The 18,989-nt window shown below is 41.8% G+C and overlaps 2 protein-coding genes across 2 annotated transcripts in view; both read right to left on the bottom strand.

Moving 5' to 3' along the window:
* The window catches only part of LOC118226837 (sialoadhesin-like), a 140,081-nt gene that overhangs the window by 17,399 nt on the left and 103,693 nt on the right, over positions 1-18,989 (bottom strand). The window lies entirely within an intron of this gene.
* On the bottom strand, positions 26-4,302 carry LOC118227142. The gene is made up of 2 exons (XM_035417308.1): positions 4,125-4,302; positions 26-2,458 (listed from the first exon to the last, which is right to left on the bottom strand). The coding sequence occupies exons 1-2, from the start codon at positions 4,158-4,160 to the stop codon at positions 1,841-1,843; spliced, it is 654 nt and encodes a 217-aa protein (XP_035273199.1). The 5' UTR covers positions 4,161-4,302; the 3' UTR covers positions 26-1,840.

Here is an 18,989-nt window from a genome sequence, read left to right as displayed (position 1 = left end):
TTATCAAAAAAAAGAAAAACAAACAAACAACTTAAATACTTTATTCAGCAAACAAGATAGTGACCACACAGTTAGAGAAATGTATGAATTAACTCGATATAGCACTTTTCCCCCCAGGCTAGCTCCCTTCTCTTTTCTGAGGGAGAACTATAATCTTCATCTAAAATAGTAAAAAGTGTAAAAGGTACACAATCCTCAAAATGATCAAGAGAATGAGGGGTCTGGATCCGTTTGATTTACATGAAGTTGTGTTTTGCGCAAAGAAAGTCTAAATTTTTAATGCTAATTTGTAGGGGGGGTCTCCACAACATTGGAAGGGTGTAGCATAACAACATCAAAATCAGTAGTTGGCAAGCCTGTGAAATGGCACTGAGGCTGGTTTTTGAAATGGCGGATATGCCAATGTTCAATGTTCATCTCTGTTTACTATTGGAGTGCTGACCAATGCGAGCACACCCTGAGCGTGGCATTGTTGCTGCACGTTCCGGCGATGACCTGAAGAAAGACATTAAGAAACAGACACAAGTATCAGCTGCTCCATGCTGGGAGAGGGATTCCCACTGCCCCAACAGGAACAACTCATCTCCCACTGTGAGGATTCAAGCTGCACCTCCTCCTGCTGGTCACCAGAGGGCGACATAACCATCACTCTGATTATGAGATTGTGTGTTCACCTGATAGCGATTCGAGAGTTAATGAATCACAACACTTATTCTGCCTTAGTTGCTTTGCTTCTCACTCTGTCTTGAGCCCATTAGCCTGCTTCTCTGCGCTGGCTTCTGATTGGGTGCTCTCTGAGCATTATTCACAGCCTGGAGTATTTTGTATTTTCTGGAGTAGCTCCCTTAGTTTTCTGTACACTAATCTCCTGATTAAAGTCTCTGCTATTTTTTTTGCAACTCCATCCAAGTCTCCAGCGGCCTTTCTATGCTATTGGGTTCACCACCACCACCACCGTTACACCCAGAGCCAGAGACCGGAGGCTCGTCTGGGAACCTCTTGACGCAAAGTTAGTTGTGTTTAGTCATCACAAAAATTAACTTCCCAAAATTTGTCCACAATAAGGTGAATGTTTCTTTTGGTAAACCACTGTAAGGCGGGCTGTAGAGGTTGCATACATTTAGCAAAATGTTTTATACCATTATAAATGTTTCAAATAGTCAGCAAATATTTCATACTTATAATATTTCATGTTTTATACATTCAGCTGAAAGTCTCGTATGTTTAGCTAAATGTTTTATACATTTAGTTAAATATTTAGCTACAAGTTTTGTACATTAAAGGGTGTTATACATTCAGCTAAATATTTAGCTAAATGTTTCATACATTTAGTCAATGTTACATTCATTTTGCAAAAAAATGTTTTATTTTAAATTTAATTAAATATTTGTTCATTTAACAAAAGGTTTTGTACGTTAAGCAAAATCTTTAGCTAAATATCTCATACAATTAATTAAATGATTTAGCTAAATTTTTATAGATATAGCATGTAAAAATAAAAAAAAACCCTTATTAATAAAACATTTAGCTCATTTATATCATTTCCGGATACCACATTAAATATTTACACCTGTCAATTCAAAGACAATAAATTTAAGACTTTTTCCATTAAATCTGAGAGAAATAGGGATATTTCAGTTAAATGCAGAAGAAAATGCATGGTAAAATAATAGCTTTATGTTGCATTTGGGACCCCATAAGTTACTGTACTTCAGTATGACACCGTAGTGTAACATCTGTACTGCATAATAACAAACATTATGTATCGTGCTGTAAAGCAATATCTTGGCATTATGAGAGTGCAGCGTGGTGTGATGAGTTGGCCTATCTCCATAGTGACTTATTTTGGCTTCCTGACCACGGCGTACTCACACTCCTCTGTTCCCTTTCTGTTACCCTCCATCAGGGGGCTCATGGCATCCACGTACATGTTCTCCTGGCCTCCTGCTGAGTTCTCCTCCTGGCGCTGCTCCTCCTGCTCCTCCTCTGCAGCAGGGTTCCCGGGTGGCTGCTGCAGTCCCTGCCGTGCCCTCTTAGTGGGCCTGGAGGGGCAGATGTTCCCGTAGGTGGCCTCCTCCGTGGGCTCTGGGTTGACGAAGGCCTGTGGGCTCAGATTCGGCCGAGACTCCTCCTCCTTCTTGCCCCCCGCCTCGGCCCACTCCCTCTCTGTGCCCAGCTCAGCCTGGCCCTCCTTCTCCACCTCCTCCTTTGCCTCCTCACCTTCTTCCTCTCCTCCTTCTCTCTCTTCCCTGGATTTGTGTCGGATCACGGCGTAGTCGGACGTCTGTTTGGAAGTGCCCCGGACGATGCCCGTTCCGTGTTCCCCACCCGTGCCGGGAAGTTTGGAGAAATCCACAGTGGCATAGTGCAGGGCGCCCTCGTCCCCCTTTTCCACCGCACTCACGCCCGACAGCATGGTCTTGTTGACGTAGATCGATTCCTCATCTTGAGCGGCCGTCTGATCAAGAGATCAAAAGAAAAAGAAAGGTGCGAATTTGTGAAACGTCAACATTGGGACACAGCCATTTGAAGAAAATGACAGGGCAGCTGCAAAAACTGTGTTGAGAAACAGCCAGAGAAGAAGGAAGAGATGTCATCTTTTAGATTCTTCACTCACAAAGTTAAGAAAAATAATGTCTCCCAATGCCTATGAAAACAAACCTAAAAGAAAACTGTCATGCTTCACAGTGTTAATTCATTCTTGCACTCATAATGAATGTAAAAAAACAAAACCTTGTTGTCATACATTTCATTTTCATCTAATGGTAAAGCTATGAGCATGTGGAGTATCTAAATTTTAAATATTATTCACACTGGCTAATTCTGCCATTTTTACAGGTCAATAAATATCTTTTCTGTAAATTAAAGAAATTAGTTAAAGCTCTTTGAAATATTAATTAATTCATCCATGTATGAAATCAATTTTTTGTGTTCCTTTTATTATTATTATTCATATTTATACATACACATTTTTTTGCATTGTATAAAATTATTCTGAAATAATTATGGTGTTAAAGTGTTACCTGTGTTATAAAGTGCTTGTTGCTTGTGGTACTTATAAAGGTATCAGTTACAGTTATTATCTAATATATCATTGCATAATTAATCATTAAATAATAGGCGTAACGTGACTGTGCTAGGATACAGAGACAACATTTAGTTATTTCTCTTTTTCTCTGCTCTTTCTTAACACTTTTGATATTCGGTCAAGAACCTCCTCCCTCCTTCTCTCCCTCGTGTATTTCCTCTTGCTCTTTCACCCAGTGCAGTAGCCTGGCTCGAGTGGAGTACAGTAACATTATCAAACCGCAATCTCTGTCAGAGCTCTTGAAAACTACACTTGTCCTCTTTCTTGGAAAAGTTTGAGGCACAGAGACAGCTGCAGTGACTGTGCCACCAGTTTCCCATCCTGACTGGATTATCAGAAGAATACACTCAGATGAAAGTTTGAAAATGAACATACTCAAACCCCAGCAAAAATGTATACATCTTTGAAATGTCATTCTCCCTCAGCTGACAGGTATATGTAAGGGAACAGTAATAACAAGTTTAGCCAAAAAATTTAAGGTTATATAATAAGCATTACAAAACAAGAAACAATACATATATTACAATTTTACTCGTGATATTTTATCTAATTATTTTTGGTATGTCTTATTAGAATTAAAACACTTTGTAGCTCCCCAATAGAAATTTGTTAGGCATACATTTCCCTGGCAAATACCATGGCAATCACTTAAAATGCTTCTCATACATAAGAATCAGTTAAAGATAAAACCTGTCTGTGGTTTATAGATGATCAGCTCGAGCTCTTTGTGTACTTTTAGATACATACCATTAGGTGCCTTGTTTAGTTAATGTTTAATAATTATTCCAGTACTATTGGTACCCTCATCTCAATTTCCACTAAGGCGTTATGAATACTGAATATGCTTTCAGACGTGGAAAGAAAGATCTCTGGTGAATGTCTCTAAAAAGTAAGTGTTTAGGTGTGTGTATGTGTGCGCATGAATGTGTACGTGTGTGTATATGTGTGTGCGCGTGTGTGTAGGTATGTGTATGCGTGTGTGTGTGTGTGCGTGTGAGAGAGAGAGTGTGTGTGTGTGTGTTTGTCTCAGACTCACCCCATCTGTCAGTATGATCCCTTTGCTGTCCTTCATTCTACTTCCAGAGCGCTGGATGTGTCTCTTCTTCCTGGGAATAGCACACAGATTCAGCTGATGCACACCCAACTTTCATTATAATCACTGCAGAGATCAGTGTAACATTTAGTCCTGTTTTTCTACTGTCCATACATTGGAAATTGCATTTCACCATCATGTGGGGGCAGCACTTTTGCAAAGTAGCACAAACCAACAAATCAAAACCAAACAGGAATGGTCTGTAGCATCCCTCCCTCAGCTGATGGTTATGTTTAGGGTTAGGGTTACCAAAGTAGCCAGAAAGCATCCACCAATCTCTATTTGTTTTGTTCTGTTGGTTGTTACTAACACACTCTGTGATTGGCTTAGGGTTGGAGCTCATCTGTTTGCTTTTAGGAGAAACACAGTCATCTTATCCCTCTAAAGTTATTTCAGTTACAGATTGGATTACCAACACATCATTCACAAACACACCCTCCACCCCGCCCTCTCAAATCGTAAGTATGTTAACTTTTGCAGTTTTCATCCCAATATATGACCTTCAATCTTATTGAATCAAATATCCTTGATAGATTCCACCCCAAGGTTAAAGGGGAACTTTCCATGAACTTCAAATTTTAATGCTATGCTGGAGTTCAAATGTTAACGTTTTATTGATGTTCATATTTTTTATTAACATGACTGATCAGTAATGAATCAATATTGCCCATAGTTCATGATTGCTGATTTGCTTTGTTGTGTGTGTGCGTGTGTGGGGGGGGGGGGGGGGGGGGGGGGGGGGGGGGGGGGGGGGGGGGGGGGAGGTGGGGGGGGGGGAGGGCTCTCTTTCCAGCAGTAAATCTAACCCTGTTAACCTTGTTTAGGAGAACAGTGAACATAAAACAAATGATGATTGGCTAAGATGAACCTGAAACACCATGTGATGTGAACATTATAACTGCTCAGAGGGACTGCCCCTCTGTGGGACTTCTGAACACACACCTTGCTGTGTGAAGTGACTCCCCTTCTGCACAATACAGAATATCGATTGTTTACATGGATTTGTCCACTGATAAAATGGTTTGGCTTGAAAAGTGCCAGTTACAATATTTTGATTCTTCAGGTCGTGAATTTCCATTCTCCTGAAAGTACCTCTCAATTTCTGAGCCAAGCTGCCGCATTCACTCTTTGTGTCATAGAAACACGTGGAGTTTTAGAGGCCTGTTCTGGATGTGGGACAGGGACACATCTACATGAGCTCAATTTAAAAATGATGACCGCAGCAGTGGGGTTGAGTAATATCACACAATAACATGGAATTACAGTGAAATTTCCCTTTACACTGACACTGACTTCATAGGCCCCAGTTTCCCTTACTTCAGAATGTGCTGCATTATGAGGCATATCATCATCATGGCACCAGCACCGGCAGCTGCACCAATCAGCAGTGAGGTAATGCCAAATCCTGCATGAAGGACATATCAGTTACATACCGAAAAACAGACTTCAAAAATTATATGTTTATGTTCACCCAATTACAGTGGAGACACAGCCTGCAAAATGTATAGCATTCGTTCCATTCTCTCTAAGATAATACATGCATTATTACTTTAGTAAATATCCACTCATAAATGAATGAACTTATGAATTACTGAAATAATTATTCAACCATGTATGCATTTGAAGAATGGTATTGTGTGGAACATAAAAATAGTTGTATTCTAGAACCTGCCGTTCAAAAGCTGAATGTATTCCAAAAACAAAATGGAACAAAATACATTTTGCGTGGGATATCAAATTAACCCCTGCCCACCAATACAACGACCTAAAAATAATGTCACTTGCAGGACGAAAAGAAGAAAATATATTAGCACAGTTACAGCGTCATCAACAGTACTTTTACAAACCCTCAAGTAAAACCATCAAAATCTGCACCTCTGTATATTAGTGTGTGATGTATAAATATGTTAAAAAAGAGAAATGTGCTTCCATTTACCTGAGTGTTGCTGTGGAGACCGGAGGTGGAGCTGGAGGCTGGAGTTGCCAAGAGTGTTGGTGCTGACGCACAGGAGAGTGGGCATGTCTCCCTGTGATTGGTGCATGGTGAGGGAGCTCCTCAGGCCTGTGTTCCCCAGCTGCTCCTCCCTGATGACTCTGTCAGTAGAGTTAGTGACCCGCAGTCCAGACACACGCCACTCCATGCTGGGAGAGGGATTCCCATGGCTCTCACAGGAGCAGCTGATCTCTTCTGCAGTTCTGCTGCAGCTCCCAGAGACAGAGATCTGAGGCATGTCTGAACACAGGATCCACAGTTACAAACAGCACAGCTGCCCACATATAACAATAATATTATTTATACAATTATATAATAGATGCACTGAACATACATATCACATTCAGCCGTACAGTTGTTGAGTTATCCTTTCCATGTTCATTCTGTGTTTCACAGTAGTACTGTTCACTGCCACTGGACTCAATCACATTGAAGGTGAGATTCTGTCCAGTTCCTACAGTGTTCATCTCTGTCCCACTCACTTTATACCAGGGGTAGTTCTGCACTGCTGGGTTGGCATTACTGCTGCAGGTCAGAGTCACAGAGATGCCCTCTAACACTGAACCAGAGGGGCTGACTGACACTGAGGTCTTCTTAGGAGGATCTAAGAATAATATTTGTTTTTTAAAAGGCTAATGAATCCAAGCTTTGTCATATTTCTTCCCTCACTCATGATCAAAATTACCTTGGAATTTATGAAGAAACACAACTAATTGACATAGCTAGTCCCATAATGCTAAAAATAGTTTGTTGTCAAGAACAAATAATGGAAAGGTGGAAAAATCATCAGATTTAGATTTTTGGAATGAAGTTGGCCTTTCAAATCATTTTATATATATTTTGTTTGAGGACATTTTGCAGACATCCTTATCCAGAGCAAGTTACACAGCTTCGGCTTTTTTACATTGTACCTATTTATATATCTGGATAAATACTGAATCAGTTGAGTAAGTACACTGCTCAAGGGTACAATGCAGTGCCCCACCTATGAATCAAACCCGCAACCTTTAGTTTGCAAGACCAGTTCTTTACCCATTATATTGAACTACCACCTGGCAATTTAACATAATCGAGAAAATCCCAAAAAATTATTGTGCTTTCTGCCTGATGTGACTCCTCTGAGAAACAACTTGATGTGCTAATCTGGCTTTTCAGTGTTGGAGGTCTAATGGTAAAAAGCACTGCATTCATATCTGTTGCTGTGGAAAAAAACAGTCAAAGAGTAAGAGCAGAGGGTGATTGGTGATTGGAGAGCACAGACAACTACGGTGACAATGAATCACAGACATTCGCTGTGACTCTGGGTCACCGACCATAGCGGTGAATCACAGACACTCCAACAGTAAATCACAGATCGATAACAGTCACAGGCTGAGTATTCACAATGCGCTGGGACTCTAAATACAGCACTCACACAGGACGTCTACACGGAGAGCACTGGGACTCTAAATGAATAAGTTCTTAATCAATCAGAACTTACTTAATCAACGGTTAATCAATCGTCTTTTACAAGGTTTTTTCATGTTTATTTGGACTATACTACTGTAAATATTTACTGTTCACTATGGTTAAAGGGGCTAGTGCTAAACAAACAAAATAAACTGGTTGCATGCCTTAATCAACAACTAGCTACACACTAACGGTAGGATTTCTGCTGACCCACAGCACACGCAGTCAAACTGAGTCCATTTTGTTTCCTGCCGGATCTATAGAGCACCCCAAATTTGGTGGCTCATATTCAATAAAAGCACCACATACCAGATTTGGCTTTTCAGTCATCTGCTTTTTTCAGGAACTAATTGACAGCAGGTAAAACTTTGTGGGACATACAGGGACACAAGGTCATACTCAATGGGTGTCACATAAGGGACATGACATTTTTGGCACATACAGGGCAGCCCTGGACAGACATGACAGGTTGCCATTTTTTCGTAATAAATGTATCATGCAGAACACAAGGGATATTAGCTGCACACTGTGTATTGCTAATGGGGATCCTAAATAAATAAATAAATGAAGAAGAAAGCTTTCTGTAAACTATGGGAAAAAATGCCCAGAGACTGGATCAATAGCATTGCGGGTAATTCGGATATTAGTCATGTGTAAAACGTAGCTTCGGTGTCCCTGATATGAAGATTGCAGCATCGGCAGGTGAAACAATACAAATTTTAATTCCGTGACTTACCTCCCACGGTCAGCGTGATGTTTCTGGAGGCGCACGCGTCGTTGCTCAGCGACGGCCAACAGGAGAACGTCACCCCGTCATGTGACCAGTCCGCTTTGAAGCTCAGCTGGGCTGTTTTCGCACCCTGGATGTCGGAGCCTTCACTGGAGGCCAGGCCTGACCTCGAGCTACGCCACTCGGGGCTGTACTGGCAGGGCCCCACGGTGGAGCACCGCAAAATCACCTCCGCCCCCGTCTGGACCAGCTCCGGCCCTGTTACGCTGACCTGGCAAGGGTTCCCTACAGGGGAAGATCGTTATGATGATGAAGATGGTGATGATGATGATGATGATAATGATGATGATGATGATGATGATGAACGTGATGACGATGCTGAAGATAAAGATGATTATGATGATGATGATGATGATGATGATAAATATCAGTTTCATCATCATGTGTTAATCTGTGATGGATTTATTTAGTTGCCTAAAGACTATTTTTGTCATGTTCTGGGCTTCTTTGTCTGAGGAAAGCGTGCAGCCCCCTCTGCTCCGGGGCCTATCATTGTAAAGCAACGTGCGGCCTCTTGGCTGGCTCGTACGACCATCGTGAATGTGAGTAATTGTACACAGTCCCTCATGAAATACATAAATGCAGATGCCAATGGTGATAATGAGATGATATCTGTGTTTAAGTGAGCCCAGAACAAAATAAAACGAAATCAGCTTAATTACATAGCAGCCATCTGCAAATATAAGCAAAAGCATTACTGTGGGTAACCTTGAAGTGTGTTCCTTCAGGCTTTCGAGTTGTGAATATCTGAAATGTTTCTAAACTGTTTTAAATAATCAATCCTATATCAGGCATACTACTCATGATGGCAATGCTGTCAGTTTTGCCAGTAGCAGGTTAAGGGATAACAGCTATCAGCATTTATATTGCACACAGATACCTTACAAATACATTACTGTTGGTAACTGAAGCATGCTTCTTGAGGATTGCCAGTTGTGTATCTTTGCAACGACTGCTGCTTAAATAATAAATCCAATACCAGACAAATACTTTTCATACAGTAGACAATTAGACAACTACTGGATGGTGAACATAAAGGGGCCTCTATCATATATATATATATATATATATATATGATAGATGATAGATATATATATATATATATATATATATCACTGCAAGAGAACTTACCCTGAACATCAAGACTCTTTGGCAAGCTTTTCAGTTTTTGAACAGGATCAAGTTTATCATAGTATCTAACTGAGTACTTTCCGCTGTCATTCAGTCTCAGGTTACTGATGGTCAATTCGTAGTTCATTAAACCCCCAGTGGACCCAGTGGAACCCACAGACACTCTGTTTTCAAATTCACTCGCGGCGGGTTTGTCAGGTTTGAGGCTGTGCACGATTGTGCCCTCATAATCCTTTGCCTTCTCATTCCACACGGCGTCCTTCAACCAAACAGTGTACCCAGAATTCCTTGTATTGAGCAGAGTTATGTGGACCGTCACACAGGAGCCCTCTTTGGCCATCATCTCACTGGAACTGCAAGCAGAGTCTTATGGTAGAAAAGGAGAGAGAGAGAGAGAGAGAGAGAGAGAGAGAGAGAAGAAGGAACCATTAGAGCAGTCAGTCTGCCTCTAAAGTGGAATTTTCTGTTCTTAATATTGCACTGTTGGATTGCAGCAGAAAGGTAATCCTCAGAAGTTAACATTGTGTTCATTCGTAAAACCGTGGTTGCTATGCCGATCGTCATGCGCACAGTAACAAGGACCGATTTCTACTGGGGAAAAAAATGCTTATGAGTGAAATGTGTCAGTGACAGAGGCAAGGGCATAACGAAACGTGCAGGGACAGGGATGTTGTAGCAGGTACATACCACCAATCAGAAAGAAGACCATGGCCCAGAAAGAGATCATGATGAACCTTCCTTTATCAGTGTGAGAAATCTGGAAAAGAAGACACTGTAAACCCACTTATGAAGTGTGTGTGTGTGTGTATGCATGGTTGTGAGTCTGTGTATATGCATGCATATGCAACATATCAGTGGCAGCATATCAGTCTTTGTCTGAGTTTGCAGTCCAGTGTTTCTAAGTGTTTTGTAAGTTTGTAAGTTAATTGTACTCATTTGTCACACCAAATATTTTTAAATTTTAGCCAGAATAGGTTTTATTTTATTTTATTTTTAATATGTTGAAAAGTTCGTCTTGATGCATTATTTTTTGCTTGCTGCCCAAACTTGAAAACAGGACCACCAAACAAGGCCTAGCAAAACAGCCCTTGAAGTGCGACAAAGTCTGCAAAAGAAAAGCTCGTGGATTATATGATTTCAAAATGCCAGCGTAAGTGGCATAAGAGTGGCTTCAGCGCCTCTCCCTGGAGTTGTTCTGATCAGCTAGACCACCATCTCCCAGCCCCTGTTCCATGGTCAACATTCTCCACGGCTGCCTACTGATGTTGTCTATGAAGGAAGCTGGCCTGCACATCAGTAGAAGTTTTTTTTCCTGGTCAGCTGAATCTTCTTTCTACCTGCACTTCGCGGCTCTTTGTGAGCAACAAGCAATCCTGTCCTCGTGCACCTGGCAACCCACACAGTGTCTCTCTGTGATCAAAGACTATGGCTATCTGGCAACCCGTATAGTGCACACCACGGCCTGGAAATCCGCTTTGAGCGCATCTGGCAATCCTGGTGTTTGAGCACACAACACAAATCAGTGGGTCGAAGTACACTCCTGGTAATAATATACTATCCACTCACCGTCCGTAGCGAGCAGAATGTGGTGAGTAGTGTGTTGATGATCTTCCCTGACTGCCACGGACTCAGTATTTCATTTTGATCATGCCCTGTCTGTCGTCAAGCCAACAAAAAATTCGGAAATCCTACATCATCTTCATAGTTTGTTGCTTTTGAATGACTACTTTGTTGTATCGAAAGACTCTGTTTTGGATTTTGTGGACAAATTAAATGCTGAAAAAGTGATGTTTAAGCACAATAAACTGAGAAACTGTTCTACTGTTGCTTTTATCTGGAAAAGTTCAACCAAACCCTGGCCCAGACTTAAGTCTAAAATGTTTGGAAACTCCGTCAGATTTTAAAAGTACATCGGGTCTGGGTATTGTACATTTTAATGTTCGTAGTTTAGTTCCGAAAATAGACCTGATAAGGATTTGGGTTGAATCAACTGATGCTGATATAATTGTGATATCTGAAACTTGGTTGAGCAAGTCTGTTCCTGATGAAGATATTCATATATATGGCTACAATGTGTTCCGCACTGACAGACCCAAAAGGGGAGGTGGTGTAGCTATTTATGCCAAAAGCAATTTCCGTACGAGTGTACTGCTGTCAGAGTCCGCGTGCAAACAATTTGAAATGCTTGCTCTAATAGTAGAGGTGTCGAAAGACATCTTCATTACTGTGGTTGGTTGTTACAGACCTCCATCTGCTCCAAGTAATATGCTGTCTTCTTTCATGAAATGCATGGCGAAACTGAACTACGGTGAAGTTGTCATTGTCGGAGATCTAAATTGGGATTGGTTAAAACCGATCTCTGATGATTTAAAGGCTTACTGCGACTTTATGAATTTAACGCAATTAATAAGTGGCCCAACACGTCCAAATCAGAAAAATGTCCAGAGAAATTGACCCTTATTGATCTTTTCCTGACAAATGTTCCACACAAATATATTGCAACTGGTATTTTTGTTAATGATCTGAGTGACCACTGTGCCATTGCAGCTAGGCTATACGCTGCACTAAGATCCCTAAAACCAACCGCCGTTTTCTCTAAAAACATAATTTTAAACATTTTTCAGAACAATCGTTTTTACACGACCTGCACTATTGTGATTGGAGCAGGATCAGTCTTATTCCAAATGTTGAAATGGCTTGGACTTCCTTTAGGGACAATTTCTTGAAAATCTCAAACAAACATGCTCCTTTTAGAACTTACAGGATTGAAGGTAGGGAACTTGGTTTTCTGACGAGTTGTCTAAGCAATTACACATGAGAAACCAAGCTTGGGCTACTGCTAGGAGAACAGGTTCAGACAGGTTCAGAGTCAGATTGGCTAATATTTAGGTTTCTGAGGAATAAGTGTACACGTTTAGTTAAGAAGCTAAAATCTGACTACTTTGTATCAACCACAACTAAAAATTTAAACAACCCTTTCAAATTTTGGAAAGTAATCAAATCCCTGAGTACAAACTGTAATTATGAACTGCCGTCATGTATTATAAAGGGCGTTGATAAGGTCACTGATAGAGCTGAAATGCTCAACTGTTTCAACAAATTTTGTTTCCTCTGGTTTTCTGTTTAAGGCTACATCAGGTAATCAGCCATTTACTGATGCCGTTGTAAATAAGAGAATGGGACAAAGTTTTTGTTTTTCCCCTTTTTCTCTACCAGAAGTACACAAAGCGCTTAAAGGCATAGACTCAAAAAAAGCAGTTGGTCCTGACAACTTGGATCCTTATCTATTGAAACTTTCTTCTGATTTTATTACTGAGCCCCTAACGTATCTCTTTAATCTCACTCTTGAATTGAATGTTATCCCCAGTGTATGGAAATCTGCCTTTGTTTTGCCCCTGTTTAAAGGAGGGGAGCCCTCAAATCTAGATAACTACAGGCCTATTTCTAAGCTTTCAATTCTGGCTAAGGTATTGGAGACACTGGTGTGTGATCAGATCAAGGGATTTTTAAGCAACAACAATATTTTAGCTGAGTGCCTATCAGGTTTTAGAAAACAGCATAGCACTACTACTGCAGCAATTAAAGTGGTTAATTATGTTATCTGTGCGCTGGATAAGAAGCAACCCTTTTTATTGACCTGTCAAAGGCATTTGACACTGCAGATCATGCCATCATGCTACAAAGATTAGTCAATATAAGATTTTTTGACCAGGCAGTTTCCTGGTTCAGAAGCTACCTCTTAGAAAGAACACAGTGCATCCAGTTTGATGGAAAGACATCTGGTGTTTTAACTGTACAGAATGGGGTGCCACAGGGCTAAGTCCTAGGACCTATTTTATTTACGATTTATTTAAACAATATTGGCAAACACGAGTCAAATGCCAGTTTTCATTTTTATGCAGATGACACAGTCATCTACTCGTATACAGAAACAGTAGAAAATGCTTTTGAAGACCTACAGTCTGCTTTTAATACCATACAGGCTCAGCTTTATCAGCTGAAGCTTATTTTAAATGTTGAGAAAACCAAGTTGATGCTCTTCACTAGGTCAAAGATAGAGCCGCAGACATTACCTTGTAACATTACCACACAGAATAAACCAAACTCAAATGAAATGTGAATAACTGTTGTAGCAATGGCATTGATACCTGTACCTAGAGGGGGTAGAGAGACAACCCCATCAGAAACAGAAATGCTGGAAATCATTTACCCATGAAAGAATTGTAAAAGTGGCTGCTTACCTACAAGTTGGATGTGACAGAGGATTAGAAATCAGCTACAGTTAATCTGGATGTACTATGTCCTTATCGTAAAATGACTGAAACTTGGCCCCTCTTCCTTAGACAGGAAATATACACACACAGAACCCCCCTTCTTGGTAATGCATTTTCACAGTTTAGCCAAGTGTCAAAAGAAAAAAAAAGAACCTGTTTCCTGCAGAGGATGCCGTGGGAAGTGTCACTGTCTTTCTTTCTTACTCAATACTGTATTTTTTCAATACTGTACTTCCCCCCCACTGTTTTAAATAGTCTTCTGCAGCTGTTACTGGGAACCGACTTCTTCATGGAAAGAAGGGAGAGAAATAAGATTCTTTTTGGATATTTGCAATGAGTTTATTCTCAGAACCAATGCATCATCACTCAAGACCTGATCTCATAATGCAGCAAGTGATAATAACAACAGAGCCAAGTTCAGCAAGCGTTGCCATGAAATATCACTTCAAGTCATTTTGCACATTTTGTTTTCATTAAAGAGCTTTCTTATGTCTGATGCAATGTTCATGGTGCAAGAAATACATGGAAAATTTACAAACAAAAATATCAAATTAATGCAAATGCGTAATGCAACATGAACAGTACAGGCCGAAAAGTATTAGACCACCAAGTATTTTTTTCTTTTTTTTCTTAAATTGGTCGCGAAGAATTCAGTTTCTCAATCTGCCCCCCCAACTGCAGCTGCCACCACCCTTTCCGCGTCGTCCAGGCCCAGCGAGTCGCGCGCCTTGCTCAGGATCCGCACCCCCACACCGGCGTCCACCGCGGAGGACACCAGTGGCACGTGGACGGCCGAAATGCCGCCAGAGAGCGAGGCCGCCGCCCACACCAGCGCCTTGAGGGCGTCCCGCTTTCTGGTCACCAAGGCGATGGACAGGGCCGGAAGGGCCAGGAGGAGGGCGGTAGCCTTGACCTCCGGGATGTCTCGCCACATTTCCTCCAGGATTTCGGGGAAGTCCAGGGTCTCCAAGGCGGTGCCACGTACCAGGAACACCCTCGGGGAAGCCAGACCCTCCGACCCCAACGCCTCCTGGCTGGCTTTCCGCCTAGGCTCCATGGACTCCCACGAGTCACGCTCAGAGGCCAGCAAGGCGAAGTACACAGCCTCCCTCTGGAGCGATCTGGCCTCCCGCCACACGAGGGCGCTGTTGCTGCAAACCCGCATCTGAGAGGACGTCACGATGACGGCATTGTAGCGCAGGAACTTGACTTTCTTGTACTCCTCTGGGTCAAAGGGAGAGCCATCAGGGACCACGGGCAGGTCCCACAGTCGGATGTCTGGGTGTTTGGGTTTTGGGTAAACTGTCAGCTCCTCTTGGGGGCTGGGGGAGGGGAACTGGGCCGCCCCACCGTCCCCGGGCCCCAGGCCGCGGAGGGAGTTGAGGAGGGCGGTTTTCTCCGGGCTGCTCTCCCCCACCACAGCGATGTTCACCCTGCTGATGAGGAGGTCCTCCACCGCCTCCTTCACCTCGGAGGGCCCCTTCTTCTCCATGAACTCCTTCAGCACCTCCAGGAGGTTCAGGCTCCTCAGCACGTCCGCCATGGAATCCGTCCTCAGCTGCAAAAAAAATACCAGACACTAACAAAATGACAAATCGCACCATTTTTCAGGAGTGGCCTGGTCCTGATCCCCAGAGGTCCAGGGTCTGCTGGTTTTTGTTTTCGCCTTAAAAACGAAAACCTAGAAACCAGACGATGTGCGTTAACTGTGAAATCAACTGCTTTAATCGATCGACTAAATGCCGAGTAGAAATAAAAATGCAGATATTTTGCGGGTCTCCAGGGCCAAAGCTGTCAACCCCTGACTGTGATTTACCTGCTAATAACTTCAATGAGTATTAGGCAACGTGTTAGGAGGACAGCTGAGAATGCTTTTAAACTGTATGACTTTATGGAACACTATTTAATATATATACAGAATTCTCACAAAAACATGCTGTTGTGAAATGATTCAGTTATTACTTTTAAATACTTTTTTTAGAAATTGTTTGAAATTATATTAGAAATACTGAGAATGCTGACTATTTAAATCAAAAATAGTCAGCATTGTGTATTTAAGGAGCATTTGCATTTATTCACAATTATTTACAAATGTCTTTATATATACTGAATTTTCAAATAAAAAGGCTTTGATTTAATGAAATTATTTGAAAATACTTTCACAACAACTGAAATGTGAGCGTTTTGTCCAATTTAGAGGACAATATTTTGACTAGAATGCGTCAGGTGACTGCTGATGGCCCCAGTCCAACTGTACCAATTTGCATTGTTAATCTGTAGTGAGTATGTATGGATGCATTTTATTTTATCTGTGTCTAACCTTACAAAATGTAAAAGAAGGAACTGTTTGCATGGCTGTCGAACACTCTGACCACAGAGAAAAAGAGGAAATACAGTAAAAACCACTAACTTTAAAAAGATTTCATGGGAACAAACAAAGCTTATCAAGAAGTTTGAGTTTTCCATTCCCCATGCAAAGACATGTACGGGCATTTAGGCTACTGACTGTTAGAGGCAGCACATGGGTTGTTTAAAATTGCCGACATAGGCTACCCTTGCCCAAATTCAACCCTTGGCCCCAGGGAGTATTGTACAAAGAACTCTGGGGTATTTTAAATAATTTACAATTGTATCTGTATTTTAATACATTTTTAAAAGGCTCTAAATACTATTTGAAAAAGTATTTGGCTTCCCAGGAAAGCATTTATTTAAAGGAATGTATTTTTTTATTACTATTTGTGAAAGTATTTGGTTTTGTCAGGGATTTGGGGGGTTGGACCCAGGCGCAGAGTAAAAAAACACGGGAGGCTCCAAAAGGAAAATTCAAACAAAGACTTTACTTAACAAACAGGGAACAAACAAAAAGCCACGAGGGACAAAACCACAAAACACAAAAAGATTCTTAAGAACTGAAAAAAACAGAACAGAACACGGGCAGGGTGGAACACAGGCAGGACAGAACACGGGCAGGGTGGAACACACACAAGCAGGAACACAGGCAGAAACACAAGGAACCAGCAGCCGAGTCAGGAAACAAAGAACTTAAATAGACAAGGGTAACAAAACACAGGTGAACTCAAAGAACAATAAAACCAGAAAAGGAGGGGATAACAAGACACAGGTGGGAACAATGATATAATAATTAAAACCAATAATACAATTAACACAGGGAGGCAGAACAAACTGAAACACAAAACTGAAGTGCCGCCATCTGGCGGCCAAAAGGGGAAAAACAGAAACAGAAAATGCGGAACCGTGACAGGTTTTCCAATAAAATATTTTAAATAAATCAAATACAAAATATTTAATAAATACTAAAGTGTGAGTGTGAATTGTAATTGTTATCTTTACTGTACTTTAGAACTGAAAAAGCACCATCAGCTGGAGGACATGGCCGTCTCCTCTCTGCCCAGCAGGAGAGGGCACTAGCAGACATGGCGGTTCAAAGAAATGACATACGGATCAAGAAAATCCAAACAAAACATTCTGGCAGATAACGGAATCTTCCAAAACATCCACTCAATCAGGCTAGCAACAATTGGGCGAACTTTGAAAAAGCACCATATCACAATGAAACAAATTTACTTGGTGCCTTTCCCAAGGAATGAAGATAGAGTGAAGGCTTTGAGGGTGGAATATGTTCAGGTATGTATATAGCAATGTTGCAATACTACAGTAGCGAATACTTTAGCGACCCATCCTCTATAAATGTGTAGACTGGTTGACATCATGCCCTAGACATCACATTAGGATTATGTACGTATGTGTGTGGGCCTGTCCATTGGTCTCAAGGGAGCTGGGAAAACTAGGCACGTGCCTATGGTCCAACTTCGCCAGGGGGTCCATTCAGCGCTGTAAGGCCTTGCGTGCGCCCCTCCCCTCTTGTTTTCACCTGTCTGTGTATTTGCCCTTGTTGGCCAGGGTGCTGCGTGCTGTCAGGAGTAGCAGTCCTGATTGCACGCAGCTGTTCGCAGTCCTTAAGAGGGCAAGGATGCTGGGCGTTCACTCTCTCTCTCCACCAGCTGGAAGCCTGACTGCCACAGACGCTGCTGCACTTTTTCCCCGTACACATTTTTATGCTTTAGTTAGCACACCCAAACACTTCAGGCACCCAACACCTCCATGCACACTGATTACTGACGCTGATATAGTTAGTTTGGTTTCGGTTTGGTTTGGTTTTGTTCTCTTTTTCAACAAACACTTGTTATTTCCTTCAACCAAAGTCTGGTGTCCGTTTCATGTGTCGGTCCTTGAGCCGGGTCGTCACATGAATTTGGGGCTTGTTCGGGATTGTTTGTGGGTCACAAACATATCCCTTTTTTATATTTAATTAGCATGGGTAAAGTGTTATAAGCGGTTTGCCACGTGGCTCTCTCGATTCGCATTAAGCAGAGCTAGTGTTTGCTTCCTGGTTTGTATGTAGGCGCGGATGTTCGCTGGCGTTCTGGCCTATCAGTGGTGAGTGTGGTACAGGAAGTGTTGGTGAGCTGTTTATGTGCATGCCTTGTGCAGACCAGCAAGTGCGGGTCTGTTTGGATAGCCCCTTTGAAGGAATAACTTAATTGAGTTGAATTGCTGTAACGTTGAGCTTGAGTTAGGCTATATTAAAAACAGTTCTTTTGACACACGTGGCATTGTGTTTGTTTTAGAAGGAGCTTGGTGAAGTGAAAAGCCTTTTAAATTGTTACGCCTTTGAGCGTACGGGTGGAGAGAATAACTGAACTGTGTTTTCGTTACAGCACTGAGTTTTTTTTTTTTTTTTTTTTTTCTCTGCTTCAGTGCTGCGGTCACCGATTGAGTAGGGGTGAGTAGTGATACACTGATCTGGACAGGCAACATGCCGGTGTTTTACTACTAGAGCTGTGCACAATTACCCCAATTAGGCTGTAGCGACAGTGTCCTTCGGGGATTCTGTTTGGCGATTTTGGTGGGTGTTTGTTGTTTTTGTGTGACTAAATCGGTTTGTGGCATTTGTCCTGGGTTCATTCTGTGGTGTGATGCGCAGTCTGTCAGGTTGTGTGTTATGCTGCAGGGTTCAGTGATTAAATACCCCGCCGTCACATGACAACTAGGGATTCCGTTAGTATAGTGGGGTGCTCTTTTTTTTCTCGGGTTGCCTGCGCGTTTCTCACTTTGTAACCTGCTCATCCTTCTTAAATTTTCCGTTCGAG

The sequence above is a fragment of the Anguilla anguilla genome, chromosome 1, assembly GCF_013347855.1.
Source record: "Anguilla anguilla isolate fAngAng1 chromosome 1, fAngAng1.pri, whole genome shotgun sequence".
Lineage (NCBI taxonomy): Eukaryota > Metazoa > Chordata > Actinopteri > Anguilliformes > Anguillidae > Anguilla > Anguilla anguilla.
Note: the sequence above shows the minus strand (reverse complement) of the source record. Positions and strands in the feature narration are given on the sequence as shown.